This window comes from Macaca mulatta, chromosome 4 (assembly GCF_049350105.2).
Source record: "Macaca mulatta isolate MMU2019108-1 chromosome 4, T2T-MMU8v2.0, whole genome shotgun sequence".
NCBI classification, from domain to species: Eukaryota; Metazoa; Chordata; class Mammalia; order Primates; family Cercopithecidae; genus Macaca; species Macaca mulatta.
In genome coordinates this window covers 13,769,191-13,793,548 of record NC_133409.1, presented here as the reverse complement: position 1 = coordinate 13,793,548, position 24,358 = coordinate 13,769,191, and the positions used below count along the sequence as shown (strand labels likewise).

General features: G+C 44.1%; 1 protein-coding gene across 2 annotated transcripts in view; it reads right to left on the bottom strand.

The window, feature by feature from the left end:
* Positions 1–1,825: 1,825 nt before the first annotated feature.
* Positions 1,826–24,358, bottom strand: part of FOXO3 (forkhead box O3) — a 125,828-nt gene continuing 103,295 nt past the window's right edge. For both annotated transcript variants that reach the window (XM_001093593.5, XM_077999233.1), the window contains 2 exons: positions 21,455–22,889; positions 1,826–6,769 (listed from right to left, as the gene is read on the bottom strand). In XM_001093593.5, coding sequence (XP_001093593.2) covers positions 21,489–22,889 — 1,401 coding nt within the window. In that variant the 3' untranslated portion in view covers positions 1,826–6,769; positions 21,455–21,488. The remainder of the gene's footprint in view (positions 6,770–21,454; positions 22,890–24,358) is intronic.

Here is a 24,358-nt window from a genome sequence, read left to right as displayed (position 1 = left end):
GTGTTTCTAGCAAGTCCTCAGAGAAGGTAGGCAAACCCCAACCGTTCTGAGCCATTACTGTGTGATGGTTGGCAGGCAGAACTACACGCACACACGCGCGTGCACACACATAATCTAATTTTCTTCCAGTCTTAAATATTGCTGACGGTCTTCCTCTTTCAGCTTTTAAACGAGGAAAATCCGGGGGAAAGGACTCTTCCTCCTGCTCCGAATGTGTCTGTTCCTCTGGGCCCAGCACCATTGCTTTTCTTCGATGGAGAGGAAAGCAGAGCTGGAGTGGGCCCCTTTTCTGAGTGCTTATCTCTCACTTCCACCCCTCAAATACTCTCCCCTGCTGGCTCCCACCACAGGGCTGCAAGCAGCTCAGGGCACCGCAGACTGCACCCCACCACCAACCCACAGCTGTCCCTCTACTTCCCATGTCTCAGGGTTGGGGATGTGGGTGACTGTGGGTGTGTCGGGGGATGACTGTATGTATGTGTGTGTGTGCCTGTGTCTGGCAGATGGTGGCTATGAATTCTCTGCCTGGGACCCCTGTATCCTAGCTGTTGTGTGGGTGACTTGGCTGATACACATCAAAGTAATGTCTGCTGGCCTAAAGCTTTGCCCTCATTATTGAATAAACTGCAAAATCAAATCCTGAATGTGTCTGAGATTAACTAGTCCAAACTCTTCCTCCTTTAAACAGGAAGCCGAAGCAGGAGAGTAAGCAGCTGGCCCTTTATCCCTCCAGGTGGAGCAGACAGATCCCTCCTAGACCACACACTCTTGCAGGGCAGGCGCAGATCCTCGTTCTCCTGGTGCCCATCACAAAGGCTGGCCCACTGCCACACTGGAGATGGGCTTCGTAACTGTTGGTCGTTAAATTAACTTACTGGTTTTTGGTTGCATTGTTACCTGGTTTTGGAGAACTCTCTACTAAGAATCTTGTCATAACTGGCATTAGAGTTCCATCTTTAATCCTCTGGAAGACAGAATAAAAATTGGAAAGTAATCTCTAGTGAACTACCCATCCCTAGTAGGCTTTGGCATTAGGAGATGGTGAAGTTTTACCTTTGTAAGTAATTAAAACAATGGTGAGGAAAAATTTATGAAAGCATGAGTCTCCACCAATACAGAATTTATCCCAATTCCCAACTTTAAAATCTTTCACCTCCTTGATCTGAAGTAAGAACCTATTATGTGGGACCTTAAAGTAGACCCTGCTTATTCTATATCATCTGAATAACTTTTATATGGCTATTAAAATGAAACACACAATCCAGACTACTAAGAATAGTTTTACAATAGGTGGAGTTCCCTCTCACTTAACTCAAGAGGCCCTAAAGGTACACACAGAGGAAATGTTTACTGTTGCCACCAGAAACCTGAAGTGTCGTGTCTCACTTTCAGTATGCAGGCCGGGCAGGAGGGCACTGTGGCCGACCAACGTTCCTGTGTTGGACTCACGTGAGGAGGACCTCATCCAGGTCAAGCAACTGACAAGTTAAAACCTCAGATGCTCAGTGAGGACCGTCTCTAAGTCCCAACTCCCTACTTATTCCAAGCTTCCTGGGCAACACGACTCAGAGCACGCCAAAAGTGGCTACCAGCCACCATGAACTACACCATAAATCTGCCTTTATTAAGTTGTCTGTGGAGGTCAGAAGTGGGCCCGAGAAAAAGTGTAGTAGGTTCATTTAAAGATTTCGCGATAGTCTCTCAGCTCTGTGCCTCTCCCAGCCTGTGGGGGAATTCCACAGGGAGACCTGGAGATCAACTGCCATTTTATTCCTAGGGTTCAAGAAAGGGGGAGGGAGAACAAAAGACTTCTCGGAGTAAGACAGAGTGTCACTGATGCTTTATTTACATGCGTCACCATCTCTTTTACAAACTAGATTACGGTTTTAAGTGGAATACACAAGGCAATATCTACAAACACCAAGGAAAGTAAGTACTGCATCTCTATTTCATTTGGAAAGGGGAAGATTCCCAAATCAAACTGGTTTTGATCCTTAAGAAAGGCGGCAGAGTTAATTCATGGCAACATATGGTTAGACAAAATCCTCAGTAAGAATGCCATATGATAGTGTTCGCATTGAAAGAAGGATGAGGTGCTTCAAATCAAAGTCTGAACTGCTTGACTCTCAGGTGTTTAAATATGGCCACGCACCATATTTAGTTCTAGATTACATGGGGTATGAGCAAGGAATTGAAACAGGTAAGACAGTTTTTACAGATACTGTATACAGATTTTTTTTCCATTCATGCAACTTTTTTCTTAAAAAAAGTTAAACATGTGAAGCCAAAATGCACAATACATTTTTTTAAATATTAACTAATTTTTCTGGTCCTCCTTCACATTTGTTTACATTTCCCATGTACATAATGTGCTAGGACAAGTATACAAGAGAAGACTGATTGCCAGGCAATGAGATAATTTTAGCGAAATAAGTGACCAGACACATAATTCTTCAAAGCAGCCGCACACGTATTTCTGGAGTGTGGCAAGAGGCCTCATGACCAATCATTCATCAAAGAAAAATATAAACAGATACAACTAAACAAGAGGAAAATATTCCATTCATTTCAATTGCATAAAATGTTACCCACTTAAGATTTAGATAAAATATAATATACTCTCTTATTTGGGCATCTGCTTTAAGATCTCATTTGACAGGCATGATTCCATCAGAACTTCGCCTACCGTAGTAGTCCTCTGCCTCTCCAGTCTCCAAGAGGGGCTGGCTTTTTCGCACCTCTTTACTGGTGATTGCATTTCTACCCAAAAAAAACATTATGCCTAATCATACAATGTTCACCCAAATACAGCAAGAAAAATAAAACTAGAGTTCAGAGCTTTCAGGGTTTCCTTTTTGCTTTGAGAGAGGATGAGTAACATTTTTTTTTTTTTTTTTTTTGACGTGGAGTTTCACTCTTGTTCCCCAGGTTGGAGTGCAGTGGTGTGATCTTGGCTCACTGCAACCTCCGCCTCCTGGGTTCAAGCGATTCTCCTGCCTCAGCCTCCAGAGTAGCTGGGATTACAGGCATGCGCCACTATGCCAGGCTAGTTTTGTATTTTTAATAGAGATAGGGTTTCTCCCATGTTGGTCAGGCTGGGTAACATTTTTATTTCCCCTCGCAAGCACTTCGCACCAACATGGAGGACTTCTTTTTGACTGCTTTATTCTTCATGGTCTTTTCCAAGAGATTCAAATGCTCCTTATTCTTTAAATGGGGTTCACTAGGCAGAGGCAAAATCTGTCTCCACCATCTTTAAACTGTGTACAAGTTTGGAAGTCACCTGAAATCACACCCTGAGCAGGGCATACTTGTCCTGAGTAGTAAGCCATGGTGTCCTCTCCTCAGGGTGGGGAAGCAACACACACAATGCTAAAAATCAACACCAAAAACAAACACAAAGTCTGCCTTGTACTACACATGTGTGAATGATCCTCCCATTAACAGGAGTGACAAACTTCTGAATTTTTAAAATGTGTTTCAGCAATCATTATATCACAGAGGATGCAATCAAGGAAACCAAGCTCAGATTCATTCACAGTTAATGGGGTACACTGAGCCTGGCAGCCAGTTCTCATGCCAGGACAGTGAAGGCTTGTGATAAAGCTCTTTCCTAGCTTTGGTAACAGGTATCAGGTTCTGGAGCCGTGAAGAGAACAGCAGATCCCAAGAGCGCATGTCATGTTTTCAACATTAGGTACTCTTCTAATTTCTCATCAAAAAGTAGGCGGCTCCCTAGAGCAGCTTATTTAGAGGCTGAGGGTGGCCTCCGATAGTTCTCATCATAAATCAAACATTACAGCTGCCAGCCCCTTGAGGCTAAGCGTTCTGCTGATATGCTCCAGATCAGAAAATTCTTGTTAGGGACCTGTGACACTCACTCAGGATGTGACATGGTGGCCAACAGTTGGCCTGTCCTGAAAGCAGGGTCTCAATATAAGGGGCAGAGGGCTCAGGCAGCACCCCTGCCCAGCCTGACCACTTTAGAACCGGGCTAGTCTCTGGGGGCCTGGCCTTTCTGCAGGTGGCTGAGGGTGAGGGTGCCGGGACCCTAGACAGGCTTCACTACCAGATCCTCGGCTGACCCTCTCCAGGGGCTGGCAGGTCTCACGGTACTTATGCTGCACTTGACTGTGCCCTGGTCTCAGCTCTCCACAACACTCTACATGTAGATGCTGTTTCAGTTACTTGAAGAAGAAAAAAAACAAAACAAAAAACCAAAGCATTCCCTCTTCATTTTCCTGATCTGTTTTGTGCTGCCTTGCCCTTGTATCTCCTCTGTCCCTTCCTCAGCTGTTTCAGATTAAATGATAATCTGGTTCTAGGACATTCTGTAAGACATTCTGCCTGAAATCCAACAAACACTAGAAAAGGAGAATAAATGCGATACCACATGTCTGAAAAGAATTCAACATTTTAAAGTTGAAACACATTGGAGGGTTGCCTTTCTCACTCCCAAAGTGGCTCCCAGGGTCTGTAAAACTGCAAAGGCAAGTAGCTATTTTGTTAGTTACCTTGCATGTTTCTCTGAACTCAGGACAGAAGTTCACAGGACCCTCATGCTGGAAGTACTCTGGAATTCTCCTATCCCCCCACCCTTTTCCATCTCACTCCCTACTGCAGCCCCCATGCTACTACTGCCTCTGCAATGCATCCCCACCCAGGGCAGCATCCCTTAGGAAGCTTGGAGAGGCAACCCTCCTTCACTGCTACTGGAAAGTTCCTGCATACAGCATACTACTAAAGAATCCAGGAAGTGGCTAGCATTATTATAAAGGAATATAGTAAGCAAGTCTGGCTCACTGACAAGCAGAACATATGAATAGAATACATACTTTAAAAAATTATACATACTTTAAAAATGAAGATTATAAACGTGTAGCAGTTTAGAAAAGGCAATGTGCTACAGGTCTACTATAACCACAATTGCACAACAATTTACAGATTCAGTAAAAGGCAGGGTGAAATCAACAGGGCCATCGCTCAAACATGGCAACCCAAGCGAGGCAGGAGACGTGTGACAATACCAAATGGAACTCTCATTATGCTAGGAGCTGTGATCACCACCAATATCACCCCCAGAGGAGTTATAAAGCCAAGGCGCACAAGGGGGCCCCTGGTGGCCGGTGGTGTGTGCAGGGGGTTGGGTGGCACGTCTGTGTTGGTGCCCACTGTCACGGTGCAAGCATCAGCAAGAACTCAAGCAGGGAAGTCTGTGCTGAAATACTAGCCTGTATTCCTAAGGCCCATGCATAAGGTTCCATTTTTGTACTGTACATGATAAAATATATTTATACATTTATATGCCTAATGCTTCTTATGCAAAGAAAAGTCTTCATATATCACTTTGGAGAAGTATGCATATGCTGTGCTAATCAGAGCATCATTACACCAATTTCATATGTACCAAAGGTGGTCCCAACTATTCCGTCTACCGAAGAAGGTAACGAATATAATCACACTTTCCAGGTTAAACAGAAAGCACCTATACAGCACCATAACTTTTTGAAAACACAACAAAATGAAATCCATAAAGCAGAAAAAAAAGTTAAAACTGCCCTATTTTGTACTTCCATTGTGTCACTTGTACAATTACAACCTAAGCTTATATTTAAAAAATCAGTTTGTATGCTACTGCCTCTCACTCATACACTTCTAGCAGATCAGATTATACACAGCAAGGCTGAAAATAATTAAGGATGTGTATTAGGAAAACAGTGAAGTTAGAACTGCCTCAGCATTGACTTGGGTTTTTACTCTTCACACATTTCTCACTGCAAGCTTAATGCTCACCTGTAAGTTCATTTGTTCTGCAAAACAAAACAGGACTACTTTTTTTTTTTTCCTTTTCTTTCTCCTTAAAACTAAACCCTTTAGTGGCATTTGGCAATGAGTGGAGAGCTGAGCTGATTTCTTTCCTGAAAATATCAATATCCTAGTTTCTAACCAGCAGACCAACACTGTTCACATTAGCTGAAGACACTGACAGGAGATCACAGGCCCTACTGATCTGGCACCTGTAGACCTGGTGCTGGGGTCCCGTCCACAGATCACCCTGACTCAGAACTGGAAACACACTGGGCCGGATGCTGTGCTCCACTCGTTTTGCCTATGCATGGTTCAGTCCTGGACGGGTGCGCATAGCAAACAATTGTGCCATTGTTCAGTTTTTAGAAAAGGATAATTTTCTACCAAATGAAAGAAGAAAGAAAATCCCCCTTTAGTTTATGTAATTTGTTAGTTTATGGAGTTCCATGGGCTCAAAAGCTTGTGATGCTCGAACCCGGAATGGTAACTGGTACAACATTTTCCTTCTGTTTTTAAATTTGCTAGGGGATGGACGGTTAACATTTTAACAGAAAAATACCGCAAGTTAATGCATGTGAAAAACTCAGAAAGTCAAAGGAAAACAAACACAAGAACAACACTTAAAACATCCCATAAACCATCGCAATATTAAAACACCACAGAATGGCCGACGGGGGCTCACGGTGTGCTCTGAACGAGGGTGGGTGGTGCTGAGGGGTGCTGTCCTCCACTGGCAGGCGGCTCACCACCCCGTACAAGGAAGATTTTGCATACTTTTTAGAGTTCTGTTCCAAGGGTAAGTGCTTCACCCAGGGTAAGGGGCCATTAACAGTCTCTGCTGGGTTAGGAAAATGGCGTGGGATTCACAAAGGTGTTAAGCTGTAAACGGTATCACTGTCCACTTGCTGAGAGCAGATTTGGCAAAGGGTTTTCTCTGTAGGTCTTGTGTCAGTTTGAGGGTCTAAAGGAGGAGAAAAGAAAACCAGAGATTAAGGGCATTGCAACAGCAACAGTGGACACCTGAGGGCCACCTGTCAAGGCCTCCCATCTCCCTCACCCACCTCAGAGCCCAGGGCTGGCACAGCAAAGCTGCTCTGCCACGCCAGTTTCAAAGGTCTGAAATCCTAAGGACACAGCATAAAGACTACTTACCTTATTTCTTATGTTGTTCTTATTACAAAATGCTCTGAAGTTGAAAAGCCCAAAGGGAATGGGATCATTCACTTTGGGAGATTAACAAAGAAAGCCATATTAGGGGTGTTTTGGGGGTTCTTTTTAGACATTCAAGGTGCAGATAAGATTCTGTTCTAGACTTCTGGACTGAGGGATTTCCTAGGACATGGGACTTTCCATGCTAAAATAAGGAGAGCCGGTCACCCTAAGTAGATGAGTTATACGTTTCTGGTTCTTCCCTATTGGCTATGTGGACTAACTGAATTGCTTACCACCCCTTTCCCTGAATACCCCAACACCAGGGGAGATGAAATGGCCACTTTCTATAAAGGCCTTAATAAGCCTGCACTGCTGTGTGTGGGTAATCCTGACTCCCCTACCCCCCACCATAAAAAGAGTAAGTAATTACTAAGTGGGCCATCTTAAGAATTTAAGAAATGGGGTCTTGCTGCGTTGCCCAGGTTGGACTTGAACTCCTGGGCTCAAGAGAGCCTCCCGTCTCAGCCTCCCGAGTAGGTGGGACTACAGGCATGCCAATGCACTGGGTTTAGGAATTTGATTTTTGTATTACAAATCTGCACAGAAAAAAATTATGTAACACATATATGGCCAACAAATCCCCCACAAAACATCCCATTAATAATCAACAACATTATTATTATTCTGCCTCCAATTATTATTTTTGTCTTCAATGGAAAGGCACAAAAGAGGTGCTCGTAGAGCATCTGAATTTATACAAGTCTTATCAGATGTCATGTGACCACTGGGCCCAGAAAAGTTAAAGGATGAAAAAAAAAAAAGTATATTCATAAACATGTCTTAATAGCAAAAGGACATGACATGACAGACCTCCAGACATAAGATTCTTTGTTTACAGAGACAGTGTTGGCAGTTATGGTAGTAAAGAAATGGCTCTAGGCCAAGAAATGGATAGAAAAGTGGTAGTGAAACAACATGAACTCGTGCTTTTCTCACTAGACAAGGTAAATAAGTAATGAAAAAAGCATCAATAAACTCACACACAAAATCACATTATATGCATCTGCTTCTCCCACCTTTACAGGCTGTGCCGCAGGGTCATCAGGAATTCTCATGCATGTACTGTAGCTTCAATCTCTTCTGTGACTCTGCACTTGCTGGCAATCTTACCTTTCACTCTCAGTATTTGCAAACACAGCAGGACTTAGTATTTATGATATTTACCTATCCTTGTTAAAGCTCCAAATTGAAGAATTAAGGTTGTTTTACTGGAGGCAGGGACAATAAGGCAGAAAAAGCAGCCCCTTTCTTCTTCCTGCCTATTCCTAGGATTTAGTTTCCCTGGCTGATGGTGTTTTGGGGGCATTCTTTGCTTTGTAAAGCTACTAGATAATATTATCTTGGACTATAAAATAATGGCTTGTTGGTTCTAGAGGGAGTAAAAGCTAAAGTAAATACTAGATCTCATCATCTGTGAAGACCGTAGCTTGCTGAAGTCAGTGCTATTCTAACTCCTTTACCTCGTCCCGTAAAGTATGAATGATTAGATAGTGTTTCACAGACACAGTCCTCTGGACTCTTCCAGAGGTTTTTCCTGCACAAGAACAATTAATAAACCACCATCCAACATCACTATGCGATCAGTCATCGGGGACTCCCATCCCCAAGTCCCTATCCTGACTTACTGTAAGCGCCGAGGGAGAAGCTGTAAAGTACTATCTAATTCAGACCCCTCTCCAGTTCCCTTGGGTATTAATTATGCAGCCACAGAAGCCAGTGCATAATGGGAAGGTGACACACTTCATTCCCCAAGTACAGACACAGGGGGTGTGGCTTGCTTCAATGTGGGCAGGGCCAACACAGGAAGGAAGAGGACAGAGGACACCCATGAGCCCCTAACAGAGCACAGTTTTGAGCAGAATAGGTCATCACCCCAAAGCCAGGGGTAGGAGGCCCATGTGGGACAGTCTAAAGCACCAACCAACCACAGTCCCCAGGCTTAATATCCATTCCTTCATCAAAAGGCCCCAAATCTTCAGAGAACTCCATTATTAAAAAGGAAATGTGCGAACCACCACTTTTCCTTTCTGTAGAATGGGGTTGGGGTCGCCTGTGAACCTATGTTCTACAGCTTCCTCTGCGGTCTCCCAGGCAATGCCCTCCCAGGGAGGCCTGCTCAGGAAATCGCCTTGGTGCTTACAGGCTGAACTGGTAGAGGATTTGGCCCAGGTATCGAGGCAACTCTTGCAGAGGGCAAATTTAATACAGAAACTCCCACTCCAGAGAACAGAAAGGCCGCTGGTTTCCTCTGTGACAGAAGGAAAACAGATTGTAAAACACTGAAAATATAGAAGATAAATGTTGAACAGAAATACAATTATCCTTCTCAGAGGAACACCAGAATCACCATTCACAATGAAAACTGGGGTAATAAAAATAATCAAAAGGAAAGCAGCAGCTCATCTGTCTTAGATTTTTAATGGCTCTTCTGTGGCTCAATGTTTGTACATGCTTATCTGATTCAGTCAAGGACAGAAGAGTGGAGGGAGCGTATTTTAAGTGATGAAACCCAGCTACTGAGCTGGGAAAGTCAATGATACTTAGCTTGGGTGCAAGTTTCATGGGTTTTAAGAAAGCTCATGTCATTCTTAAATTGTTGAAAGTATGACATTTTAGTTATAAGGTTATTTAGTTAACTGTGAGATTTATGTGTATGTGTTGATGCTCTTCTAGTTTAAAAACACATCGGATTAAGGGGCCGGGCACGGTGGCTAACGCCTGTAAGTCCCAGCACTTTGGGAGGCTGAAGTGAGTTCCCTGAGCCCAGCAGGTGGAGACCACCCTGGGCAACACGGCAAAACCCCGCCCCTACCAAAAATACAAAAATTAGTCTCATAACCTGGTCTCAAAATAAATAAATAAAATTTTAAAATGCTGTAAGAAAACACATCAGATTAAGTAAAACTTTTGAAAAGAACATAAAGCATACAGCTGATGGAATTATAGTTCACTTTGCAACTACTGGGCAATATGCCAATTAACAATAAATACAAAAATGTCCCATCAGTGGCTTTCATTAATAGGGGAAGACGTCCTCCCTCCCCTCCCTGCCCAATAAACAAGTTTGAAATCAATTGTTGATACAAAGAAAATGAAATGCGGAGACCAAATAAATGATGAGGTCCATTCTAAAAATATCTCTGGATGCTGTCATCTGGTCTCTGGTGAGAGCAAGTCCCTCTATAATCTTGGCATCTGTAGGGAAGACAAGTTTCTGCCTAATTATCACCATAAATCACATGATACTCTAAGAAAGGAAAATGCCTCCAAAAACTACACACAGCATAACAACATACATGTTCCTACTGTTGTCCTCCCACAACTTAATCCACTGTGAAAATTTTTTCAGTAGTGTTTTTATCTTCTTGGCAGAGAAGAACAGAACAGGAACCCAATACTAAATAGGACATGGAAGAAAAAAGAGATCATAAGTTGGAACCTTCACATCCACAAATCCATGAAGGTTATCAACTGTTTTCCTAGCTAGACAGAACTAGATGATTTGAGGTAAGTTTGCCCCACAAGTAAAAATAAAGTGAAACACCACTTTCCTCGTTCTTTAAAAAGAAAGATAATTTTAGCCAAACTTTCAACCCCTGGAGCAAGCCGGGGACTAAATATGGAACACTTAGGATAGAAAAGGAATTGATATTCACGCAATCTGACAAGGAAGTCTCACATGGACTCCCGACGACAGGGGTGGGTTTCAGAGTTTGAATATTTCTATTCAAACACTCCAAGAAATGTCTGCCGGATGCCATCTCTGCTTCATTCCCAGAGGAACTTCAGGGACACTCAATCCACTGAGCCACAGTCATCTGCCAGCATCCACTAAGGCTTGGGTAGCTGGTGTCACCCCAGGAAAACAACGCTTTTGCAGGTCTTGGGTTAGGCAGCCACATCTAATTTTGGAGCACCAAAATGGCACAAGTCCCTTGGAGTTCATCTTCCAGGCAAAACTTATGCAGCTCAGGAAAACACGCTAATGCATACCACGCTTTGGCTTAATTTGGTCATTTTTCAATATCTTCTAGATTGAAATGGGTGATGAAAGAGTTAGAGAGGTTCATGGGAACCAGCCTGATGGTCGCTGACGGCAGGGGCCTGGTCGATGAGAATCCAGTCCTCTGCCTGCGACGCACACCAAACAGGGACATCCTCCGTGCCTGCCGGACAGGAACATTTAGGAGGTGTAGCTCTGTTAAAATCCCTTTTGGCAAAGGCTGTCAAGTTGCCATTTCAGGCACTGAACAGTTTATGAGGCAAACAACAGGTACAGAAGTTTAAGCCAGGATGGCGGCCAGGTTTGTATTCCGCTGAGGAGCCTCCCTAAAGGAAAGTCAAATTTCCAGGAAACCTACCTCATTGACTCTGGTAATTTCTAACAGGCAAGTAAAGCACCTGTGGAGAAAGTGAGGATGTTACAGGGAAGCTTAGAATGAGCTTTCCATGGCAAAGAAGACAGGATGATACTAGAAAGGTACACAACTATACACATTATTAACAAAACCCCTTCATTTGTGTAAAACACAAGCTTGACTTGTGTAAAGGCTGCCTTGTACTGCCTCCCAGTAACTCCTGGGCTTGGTCAAGGCAGCAGGTGAACCAGTCTAGGAAGGCTGGTGACAGGGCCCTCCAGAGCCTTCGCCTCCAGGACACCTCAGAGCCTAGACCGGGAGTAGACTGCCCTTCCAGCCAGCCTTTGTGCTGTGCTGATAAAACCCAAGGGAGACACACGGGGAGAGCGGCAGTCATCCTCATACTTCACAGCTGAGGGACAAAGAGCTGGGGGTCACCTGCTGGGAGGCACCAGCTTTTCTGTTGCTTAAATTTAGCGATTATCGATGGCTAGAGTAAGTTTAAGAATACCCTATCTCTGACTTGATGTTGGGGCAGGGATTATGTTAACTAATATTCTTCACATATCCAGAGTCAACTATGAATACTAACATGGCAGAAATATGATAGGTATTGATTTACCGTCAACAGCAAAGTTGCAGAGATTTAGTATTTTCTTAAGATTCTTAGATTGGCAAACCACATATAATAGTATGTAAAGTTTTAGATTATGTTCTTTTTAAAGGCCCAGTTTTTAGGCAAAAAGCCTTTAAAGGGTGTCTCGATCCTCTCTGAATTTATGGTTATTTAACTTTATTATAATATCCAAAACACTTAGCTGGTAAAGGCCTGTGGGATCAAGTTCCACTGTCCTCATCCATGCTTTAAGGCCCACTACTGCTTCTGGGAACAAACCTTCTGCTTGTCTGATGGGTCAGGTTCAAAGACACTTTACCTGGACGGCTCTTCTTACCACGCATGCGAATCACCTACACATTCAGAAGGCTCCTCCAGCCCCACCTTCCCTATGCTATCCTTGACTCAATTCTTATGCCACTCACCTAGTACCTAATCATAATGTGCCGGAAATGGCAACTTTTTCAGGGGCTCCCAACATGTTGAACTTCTTGAAAGCTGAGCAAAGTCTTCAAATTAAATCAAAATTGTGTTTCTTCAAATATTCCAGTGGAAGAAACACAATTTTCTTGATGTCCCAAGTAACCTGGTAAGTTGAAAGTACTAAACGGATGCACAATAAATGTTGGCTGAATCAATGACAGAACCATCCTCCTGGAAGAACCCTCTTCCTCTTTGACAACTCCAACACTCAGCATCCTTTCATTGCAACTGCTTCCATGACCTACTCATATTTGCCAAGAGTTAGTTTGAGTCCAGGCAGAACCTACTGCCTGGTGGGATATGACCTAGGATTTGTGGCACTTTTTGTGAAAAGGATGGTTTCCAATAATTAAATTTCTAAAACTCCTATTTCTTACAGATGAAATCAATACAAGGCACAATTTTAACATTCAACTCATCCTCAAGTATTTAATAAAAAGTTTATCTTCTCCCATCCTTTCTGTATATCCCACTATATATATCCTTATCACCAGCCCCCAAATTAAGAGACTTGCTACTCTAAGTCTCAAGTTGCTGTCAATAAAGTGATTCACCGTTTAAAAATAACAGGGAACTGTAGTACAGGAGGAAATGTTCAGAGTCATCAACCATGACCTGCATATCACGATGTTTATGTTCGCTGGGTGTGACCCTATCCTGTATGACTCTTCACTGCATTTACTGGGGTGTGTGTGTGGGGGGGGCGGGGCCGGGATGAATGACAGGAGTGTGCAGGCTGGGATGCCCTGGATCCCTGGAGGGTGGGCGGAAGTGCAGGTGTAATTGCCAGCCCATCTCAGGGTTGAGCTACCAGACAGTGAAGGGAGCGTCTCTAAAGTCCTCTTTTCCTGCTTTAGATACACAGGATTTTGAGAGACAATGTAATTTTTCCAAGTGATTCTGAAACTGAAAACACAGAACCAGCTAGTTAAGTTCTACAAATAGTCCAAACCACCTGTAAGGTATGACCAGGACAGACAGGTGACACAGATGGTGGTCATGTAACAACCATCACACCAGTGCAACAGAGGAACTGAGAGGGACTCCAGGTGGCTCCAGGACTGAGAGAGACAAAGGAGCACCCTGAGGCCAGCAGTCTGGCCAGGCATACATATTCCAGTAGTGAAGGGAATCTGCATGTGTGGCCCCGGTGCCCCTCTTCTTACAGCTTGGCCTGCACTTGCACCACGGTGTAAGCGCCGGCCGGGGCTGCCTCCCACGGGGCACCCCACCCCAGCCAGCAGGACAGTCTGAGTAGAACGTGACGGGCAGGGCAGGCAGTGCTTTGGTTTGTGTCACTCGGTGGGCAGGCAGCATTTTCAGGTAAACAAACATTAGGGCCACCTTCTAACAGGTCTATCAGACGACACTTTCTGATTACTTATAACTAGGTTGGGCGGTCTTGCTGTCTGATCTTTTTTGAACATACAAATGACCAATGAAAGCTCCAAGTAATTACAGTGGCGAATACAGAAATGAAGGCCTAGTGGAAATTAACTGAAAATTTCGACCTCAGAACTGTTGGACTCCTACCTCTGGTCTTCTCTTCTTAGTCACTGATTTCCCCTAAGGATTCAAGTCAAATACTCCACACAAACATAAACACATTAAAAGAAATAATAAAACAAAACTCCCCACAACCTTATGGCTCAGACTTCTTTCATCAGAGTCAAAGCAGGAAAAGAAGAGGGAAGGGAGACGGAGAGAAAGAAGAAAGAGGATGAGAGAGGAAGAGACAGGGAGAAGGAGAGGGAGGGAGAGAGAGGAGACATACTGACATCCAAACCTTCAATCAAACCAAGACTGTCAATTACAGTTTCAGCCTTCAGAAACACTGGAATTACCCTCTGAGACTTCGTGACTAAGTGATCCTGTTCTTTAATAAATGAATACCATGGATTTTAGCAAAAAATAGGCTATTAAAAACAAAGTCGACCTAAAATTAAAAACTAAGGTGCACATCTATTATTGAGCAGGAAAGACACAAAAGACCTGCATCCCAGTGTCCAGTGGCTCTACAGGGTAGTATATTTTAGTCCCAGGCCTGGCTGCTGCTTATTTAGAAGCGCCTAGAGAAGAACAGCCTATTTTTTTTTCTGGGTTTTCACTCAATTTAGAATTGGAAGAGATGTTAAGGGTGCAGTGACTGTCTTTTCTGAACCCCAAGTTGTATCACAGTTAACAAATAAGAGAAAAACCACCAGCTTTGGGGAGACCCAAGGCCAGACTACTGCCAAAACCATGCTATTATGTGGTTGTCCTTCTGCTCCAAGACAGCCCTAGGAGGGACTGCAATGGCTCTTGGTCTCTCTGAGTGGCTTGGGATGACTGGCATTGGGAAGACAAAGATGGCATTGCCAGATTCCTCCCAACAGCAGGAGAGGTTCAGGCTTGAGGCTCTGAGGCAGCTGAAAAGAGCAGGGTGGGGCGTCTCCTTCAGCGAGGCTTGCTGCTAGCCTCTGTGGACACCGATGAGTACCCATGCTAAGCAGAGCTGAAGCCAGACAGCTGGGACTTCCCAGGCGATCCTTTAAAGATGCTAATGGAGCACTTCGGATACCACATACAGCTCTCCTCACAACATCTGTAGCATTAGTTCTGAACCCCAAGTTGTATCACAGTTAACAAATAAGAGATAAACAAACCACCAGCTTTGGGGAGACCGTTTAACAGCCCCTCTAATGAGTACCCCCAAACTGGTAGGCAGAACTTCTAAGGGACGTCGACTCTGGAAATAAAAGTTTGCACACCAACAGGTAATTGTAGATCCCTTTTTAATGAAAAACCCAGTTGAGTCTAGTTCACTGAGGAAAACAGTCACTCTTTCTGCCCATAGTTTAAGACTGGCGTGGCTGCTTCCTGCTTCCACTATTAACCTCTGGAGCTGTTTTAAATCACAATAAACATTAAATAACGTTTTTAAAAAGGTGCCAAAAGACATTAGCCCATATCAGAGGTAGCCCTTCTAGGAGCTCTGTGAGGCCAGTTTTAATTTTAACCTCGTTTTATAGATAAGCAAACTGAAACTGAGAGATGAGCGACTTGACTCCAGGACACACAGCCATGAAAAAGGCAGCCGTCTGCTGCAAGTCCCACAGCTCCTCTGCCATCCCACAGGATCTCACTCAACTTGGAGTGGGCTGCAGGGGAGGCTTTTTTAATCCACAGCTCCCTCAGAGCAGAGCCCCAGGGACAGTGTGCTGTAGTGGGCGGCTCATGTCCAACCGTGATGAACTCACCAGCTCTGGAAATCAAACATAAAGTGCTCTGCAGAGCTTTGAAAAGAAACCAGCATCTGGACTCAGCCTGAACTCTGACCTGTTAGTATGCAACTCCTCAAGTCTTAGGGTCTGTGTTTTTGTGGGACAGACCGTGTGATCATGGAACAGAAGCCCTGAATGCAGGGCTGTCCCAGAAAACCGGGCACATCAGTCCGCCACACCACATGCGCCTCTGCTCCAACCTTGTAAGGCAGACTTTGGCTCTACGACAAACTGTCATCACCACTGCCACCACTTTGCCCACTAGGCCACGCATTCTTTAAGGGAGGGACCCTTTTTATCCACTTCTGCCCCCTGTGCCCAGCAGGTACTCAACAGATGAACTGTGCTTAACGATTTCAGGCATTTCTTGAGCACTTCTATCAACACGGGTCTACCACTTTGCCGGGCAGCTAGCCCATGCATGGATATGGCTGAGAAACACGAGATATATGACAAGGTCATACAAAAAACTCAGCAAGAAAGGGAGGAAAAGGACAAAGAAGCCCTAGTCTCCAAAGGGGTGCTGACTCCTTTCAGCAAAACTCTAGGACAGGATTTCTTAAGGGGGTTCCTTAGAACACTGGTGCTATGGTTTCTTGAAGAAAAAGGATTTGATTCAAGATATCAAACACTTTAGGAAACACTGCATAACATATCCATCCCTAGAAGGTTCATAATGTGTATTAACCTTTAACGCTCTGAGAAGTTCTCTTGGAAATAATCCAATTTCTCTTTAACATGGTATTTCTTAAACTTATTTGACCACAAAATCCATTTTCTATTTCACACCTATGACTATCTTGAGGATCTAGTATTCCAAGAAACATTTTGAGAAACATTGACTTATAGGACCTCTAAATACTAATTTGCAAAACACATTTTAAATTCAATTTAGTTTCTGAAACTTTAAAATTCAAAACAATTTGGAGGACTGGGGAAAGCAATACTTTGAAATTCAATGAACACATCAGCAAAACCAGGGTGAAGCAGGTGGTGTCTCTTGCAAGGTGGAGAATCTCCATCTTAGGATGCAAGTCCAGTAAATATGTGTCTCCAAGTCAGGGAAGAGAAAGCAGTCTGCAAACATTCTCCCACTGGGCCCAAGGTCAAGGAGGACCTCCAGGAGGCAATCTCTCCAGCAACGGCAAAGAAGCGGGTCCCAGAAAGCCCCCTTCTCCCATCTCCAAATAGCAAGCTAAGCCTGTGAGAAGCACAGGTGGCCCCTGGGGGAAGACTACTGATAGAAAATGTTGTTTACAAGACGCTGCTAAGCATTATGAACACTCTAAGTTGTGAGAGTAATTCTGGTGATTTTCACCCTGTTTATTTATGTTCTACATGAGCTCTCTGGACAGAAGAAATTCCAGAAAGCTGTTTATAAACGCAACTGCTTGAAGGAGGAGCCACTCAGCCTCTGTCTCCATGCTGAGCAGACTGGCCAGAGGTGAAAACAGGTGCATTTTATAAAACCGACAAGCCCAGGAAGAGCAGCCTTCATGCTAAACGTCACTGCTTTCCAGGAAAAAATAGTGTATATAGCGAGTATACCAGCCTCTGCAAAGAAAACCCCTTTTTATGGCCATATCAATTTTCTCTTGCACTCACTGACACTAAAAAGATCCCCAAATTCTCTCCCTGAATGATAGTTCAGACTTTTGGCTTTTTTTAAAAGGTAAGAATAAAGATCCCTGAAGACACAGAATTCTTCATGCTAGCATACTATAACCAGACTACAGTCACAAGTACAAATAACAAGAGTATATTCTCCATGTAATTCATAACAGATTCATATTTATCAGATGTTACATTCCCTAAAACAGAAATATCTACATCAATCAAAAACACGATATAGCTAGTCTATATCACCTGTATTTGGTTAGAATTAGTCCTATCCCCAACATAAATTTTAAAGACATACTAGAATCACAGCATTCAAACATCAGTCAAACAAGCATCAAGTATTTACTCCTTTTGGGCAGTAGCCTACATGTAAATTCTAAACGGCTTCCAATACTGCAGCCTGCTGATGCCACACGAGTACATCACTATTTCTTTCCAGCTCCATATCATAACATAGACCTCACCAGGTCCATTCCACAGACAAAATGTTAGGGTTCAAGTTTAAAATTATACATACCATGCACCTTTAAAACTCGATGAGGCTGTCTTCTTTTGACAAATGAGAAACCTAATGTTCTACGAGATTGAGTGATGTGGCAGAGACAAGAAGAGAACCACCCGTCCCCTCTCCCTCTGGGCTTTTGCTGGTGGATGTTTCCCAGTCTTTATCATAAAGCACTTTAAATATTGGGCTGCTCCCTAATGGTGTCTCCAAATGTCCAAAGATGAAGATGAATGAAAGTCCGTGAATGCAGGCATCTTTGATATCAAATTAAGGTGAGATTGAAGCTGCTTTCCCTCAGAGAGGACACATGTCGAACTCAAGAGGGCTGACCGGAAACTTGAGCTTACAGCACCACACCAGCTCATGACCATCTCTGCCACCAACTGTAAACACGGGCACCAAGCTTTATGAACACCTGAGAGAACACAGTGCCCTTCACGACCCAGCAGCCAGCCCTCCAAAAAAAGCATGGCTATTTTTTCTTTTCCAGATAGACCTAAGGGTCAAAGGATTCTACACGTGGTCTAAAATGAATGACCTGTGTGAAACACCCAGCCCTCCAGAGAAGCATCTTGCCACAGCTCCTCAGCAAGACTGCCTGTCAACTGAGCAGACCGCTCCATCAACACAAGAAGGCTCAGACGCAGCATCACGTGACCTTCTGCGAGCAAGCCAGAAAGTCAGTCTGGAGAAACACTAAGAAAAAGTTCAACCAAGAAAGTTATTAGAGAGCAACTCTTGGGAAGCTGGGACAGTTAATTTGAGAAAAGTGGGGTATCAGAGTCTGACCTCAGCCCCATTCTGTGAATTGAGGAGAGTCTTCAATGAAGTGATAGTCACAGTTAAGTTTTAAAGTAAAAAATACACTTCAGGTTGCATGTGCTCCTGGCTGCTGAAATGAACAATGGATTCCAAGGCAAAAATGGAAATTCTAAACCAGAAACTAGATCCCCTCACAGCCCCCACTGCCCTTTGGACGGTTCTTTAAATGCTCTGTGGTCATGCTGAGCTAGTCTACTTTCAGGAAAATCTGGTGACTTTTCATTTTTAGCTGAAGAAGTATCTTCTCAAAACAACCTCCCCCAAAATATTCTGAGGCAAAGATGACACTAAGGCTCCATTAGGATATAATAATGAAATGCATTATCCTCAATGCAATAATTTATTATTATCATCAAAATCATAGTTCACCAGATAACCTTAAAAAATCTAAGTATTTAAATCTCCCTTAATTTTTTGTACAATCCTTTAGAATTACACACATACGAGAAAGATCTGCTGTTCAACCAACAGGGAAACCAACACTTGAAAAATTAGACAAAAACTGATGCCTTTTCTTCTGAACACATTTTTCCAATGAACTAGAAAGTGGTCTCCTTACAATCACACTCAAATTAAAATGTATTCGTGTCTTTAAAAGCCTATTTTTAAAGGAAGACAAACCATTTATTCTTTTAAAAGCCAAATATCTACATTTCTAAAGACAAATCTTCCATATTCTTCTCCTTAAAGGAAGACAAACTAGTCTTCTAAAGGCCAGATATCTACATTTCTAAAGTCAAATCTCCACCAGCCCAAGTTCTGGTATGGTACTGAACTGGCCGGCATGGAAGTACTGTCACCCTACTTAGCTTCCATTACAGTCTCTTCACCATCTCAAGGGGTATTAAATGACTGAAATCAGATATCTGAGTTCCATTAGGGGTCTCTTATGCCTGAGAAAGTTGAGAGGCTTTAGCATCACAACACTCTTAACATTCCCCATTCTGCAACTACCCATGAGCTGGAGTGAGCTCACCACAGGAGACCCTTGTAAGTCCTTCATCACAGTGGCGGAGGGTTAAACGAGGCTCAAGTTTTTACGGCTTTGAATTCCCTTGCTTTTTACACCACTTAAAGAAGGCTGTAAGTAGCTTGCTGAGACTGAAACAAAACAAAGCAAAAGGGCTGGGGCACAGAACAGAACCCGTTCACATCCGGGTGGCCAGTGGTGCAAACCTGTTGTAGAAGATCCCAGTGTTCATCTTACTTCTTGAAGAGGAGAGTTTTTAGGGAAAGCTTGTCTATTATCTGCTACTTTGACTCCAGTTCAGAGCACTCCCCGTCCCCCATTTTTTTTAACCAGTTGGACAGAATAAGGAAGAACTACTATGGGGGTTCAAGTCATTTAAGAAATGAATCTAGCTCTGTAACCTTGGGCAAACTATTTAACCTCTCTGGGCTACCTGCTTGCCCATTTGTCAGTATACCTAGTTGCATGGTACATATTTCACCCCACTGCAGTTTTCAAAGCACTTTCACATGCTTTAGTGCATTTGATTCTTGTAATAACCCTGTGAAGTAATGGGGGCTATTATCCTCATTTTATAAAACTGGAATTTGAGACTCAAGAGGCCTAAGACACACCCACAGTGGTAGCAAGAAAGTGGTAGAAGTGGGCCTGAACCTCAATTCCTGATTTCAATCAAATGCTTTTCTTACCACATCACACTGCCTGATCTTTGTGGTTCCAAGAACATTAAAATGCCACAATTGAAAAATATCTCCATCGCCATTCACAACCTGTGTCACTCTATGTTTGGAAACTGCTGACATCATTTATAGTTTGGGGAACAAGCAAAAGAACACGAGTAAGTACTCCCTCACACAAACACTTGTGCTTTCAACTTAATTTCTTGGCTTTTTTCCAAGAGATAGGTTCTTGTTCTTACCGCCCAGGATGGAGTGCAGTGGCACGATCATGGCTCACTGCAGCCTCAAACTCCTGGGCTCAAGGGATTCTCCTGAGAAGCAGGGGCTACAAGTGTGTGCCACCATGCCCAGCTAATTTTTTAAGTTTTCTGTAGACATGGAGTCTTGTTATGTTGCCCATGTTGGTCTCTATGACTCCTGGCCTCAAGCAATTCCTGCTTCAGTCTCCCATAGTTTTGGGATTATAGGCATGAGATACTGTGCCTGGCCTCTTACTTTTTTAAAGGCTTAGCTCTTGAGTGCTAGCTAATAAAGATGCTTAGTACTTAGATAAAGATTAACAGATTTTGCTTGTTAGAAATATTCATATATGAAAGAGTCCAGAATACATATTCTGCAGGTAAATTAGAAGCACCTGCCCATCATTACAAGCAACCAAAGATGAAGAACCTGTAACACTGAAGATTGACAAAAGCAGTGATGGACCAGAGAGTCCTTCTAGGAAAGCCCTTTGGCTGGGGTCCTTGACCCTGAAGTATGACCATCCCTCTCCTTCTCTTCTATTCTCATCCGTCCATCAAGTAGGGCAACCTGTGTCACAGGCCAGTGAGGACAACTGGATGCAAAAAAGAATGTGATCTCTGAATGTGTATGTGTTCTCTTCACTAGCAGTAAATTTCTGAACTATCAGCAAACTGTGGGGAAGGGCACCTGACAGCCCTATCTGGTTTGCAGGTAAAACCCTGAGATGGAACTGGCTGGGAGCCATATTATGTGCACCACTGCTCCACGGTTCTCAATGTGGAATGAAGTTCAAAGTAAAGAGAAGACAGGCTCCCCCAGAGATCCCCCCTGATCCCCATATTGTTATTTTTACGCCATAGCATTGGGCACTGACCTGCTTTGCCCACTTCCCCTTCCTCAGTGATCCTTCAGCCTGGCACCCAGCTCTGAGATGAGGCCTGCTTAGCACCAGTGAAGTTCCCCACGTTCAAACCAACAACATTCTGTGTGGAGATGAGGGAATCAAAGTTAAAATCCAACCCATCAGCATCCATGAGTTCGCTACGGATAATGGACTCCATGTCACATTCCAAGCTCCCATTGAACATGTCCAGGTCCAAGTCGCTGGGGAACTTCTCATGGCCCATGACGGGCAGGTTTGCACTAGTTGAGTACAAGGAGGAGCCTGAGAGAGAGTCCGAGAGGGTTTGCATAGACTGGCTGACAGGAGACTGCTGCTGGTGTTTGGCTGACCCAAGGCTGCTGGACTCACTCAAGCCCATGTTGCTGACAGAATTCGACAAGGCACGGCTGCCACCAAGAGCGCCCTGGGTTTGGTGCTGGTGGTGGAGCAAGTTCTGATTGACCAAACTTCCCTGGTTAGGCTGGGCAGCAAAGGACATCATTGGGTCATTGCGAAGCATCACGTTCCGGCGGGAATTCTGGGCAGACACAGCGGTGCTGGCCTGAGACATCAAGGGGTCCGACTGTGTCATCATGACATCGCTGTGGCTAAGTGAGTCCGAAGTGAGCAGGTCCTGGAGTGTCTGGTTACCATAGTGTGACATGGAAGAGAAGGTAGCTGGCTTGTTCTCTTGGATGGTCTGCATGGGAGACTGGCGTAGGGAGTTCAGAGATGAAGGTCCAAACACCGTGCTGTTGAAGGAGCTGGTTGGGGAGCCCAGGCCAGAGCCCTTGGTGGTGTATGGGAAGCTAGAGCTCCGCTGCATAAGTCCCCCAGTGGGTGATGGCTGGGATGGCGGGAGCGTGATGTTATCCAGCAGGTCGTCCATGAGGTTCTCAGTCAGCCCATCATTCAGATTCATGGTGCCTGCCATATCAGTCAGCCGTGGCAGTTCCACCGTGCATGGCTTGTTCACTGAAGGTGACAGGCTGGCTGAGCTGCTGTAGAGCATGGGCGAGAGAGGTGCATCGTCGTCCTGGACTTCATCCAACTCTGTGCTTGCCATGATGGGCGACAGGCGGCCACTGACTGTGCTGGCGTTAGAATTGGTGCGTGAACGGAAGTCCGTCCACGCATCCAGCTCATCACTGCTGCGTGACGTGGGGCTGCCAGGCCACTTGGAGAGCTGGGAGGGACTGTCGTCAGCTGATTCAGGGGCTGTCTGCAGGGCTGCCTTCTTCTTGGCTGCGCGGCCACGGCTCTTGGTATACTTGTTGCTGTTGTCCATGGAGACAGCCCGCCGCCGGGGGGCTTTTCCGCTCTTCCCCCCATCCGGGTTGATGATCCACCAAGAGCTCTTGCCAGTTCCCTCATTCTGGACCCGCATGAATCGACTATGCAGCGACAGGTTGTGCCGGATGGAGTTCTGCAGGGAGAAGAGAAAACAGAGTATGAACCAGAATGGTCCAAAACAGAGCACCCAGATGATATAGTAACCCAACTCCTCGTTTACTTTTTATTTTATTTTTTTGAGACAAGGTCTCACTCTGCTGCCCATGCTGGAATGCAGCGGTGCAGCCTCAACCTCCTGGGCTGAAGCGATCCCGAAGCACCTGTAACGAGGACGATAGGCGCACGCCACCACGCCTGGTTAATTTTTATATTTTTTGTTCAGATGGGGTTTTCCGTGTTACCCAGGCTGGTCTCAAACTCCTGGACGCAAGAGACCCTCCCACTTCGGCCTCCCAAAGTGCTAGGATTATAGGCATGAACCACCGTGCTGGCCAACTCCTCATTTTTTAAAGCTGCCTCAATTTCAAAGGTTAAAAAAAATCCAACCTAATTCAAAAAGACAAGTATCTGCACGACCCTCTTTGGGAATAAAATGACATGTTAAATGGCAGTTTTCACATCTAGGGGGCAGGGAGATGATTTCACGTCCAAGAGATGCTGGGAATAGATAAGCTCACTGATAGTAGTTTTCCCCAAATTCCTAGGTTTACTGGCCTTTCTGTAATTATACTGCCCATACTGAAGTTCACACTTGGAATTTACTACCACACTCCTCTGTCCCCTGCACTTTCCAACAAACTTCCCCTCCTCTCTAAGTGTAATTAATCACTTGGTTGGAGGGCTGCTTTATCTTCTCATGGTCCCCTCCTCCACTAGTATAGAGGCACAACATCTACCTTTTCTTAATTTCTCTGAATTAAGAACTGATGAGAATTTTTACCAGACCTTTCTATGACTCCATCTCATCCTGCCAGATTTCACACCTTAGCATGTAACTCTTGCAGACACAAGAAGTGTAGAGCAGGATTTGCCAGGTTGATTAGAGAAGTAGGCAAGTCTCCCATTCAGAAGAATTCAAATACTATATAGATACTTGCCTGTCAAGTTAGTGTGGGCTGAGCATAGTAACTTCCTTAGAAAGAGTACAGTATGAAAAGGAGGGAAAAGAACAACTTTAGAGTGGAGAAACTGACACACACTATTTCAGTCAGGTGATCAGGGTCAATATCTACAAGGAAAAGATGAGCTGATAATGTGTACCCTTGATATGACATGATGAGAATGGCACCTTCTGTGGTCTGCCTTCCAAAGCCCATAACCTCAGTCTAAGCATGAGAAAGACATCAGACAAATTTCAATTAAGGGACATTTACAAAATACCTATTCAGTACTTCTCAAAATGGTCACAGCCAAGAAGAGCCTAAGGAGCCTAAGGAGATATGATGGCTAAAGGTAATATGGTATGCTGGATGGAATCCTGGAACAAAAAAAAGAACATTAGGTAAAAATGAAAGAAATCTGAAGAAAGTATGAACTTAATAATAATATATCCATATTGATTCATCAGTTGTGACAAATGTCACACACTATAAGATGTTAACC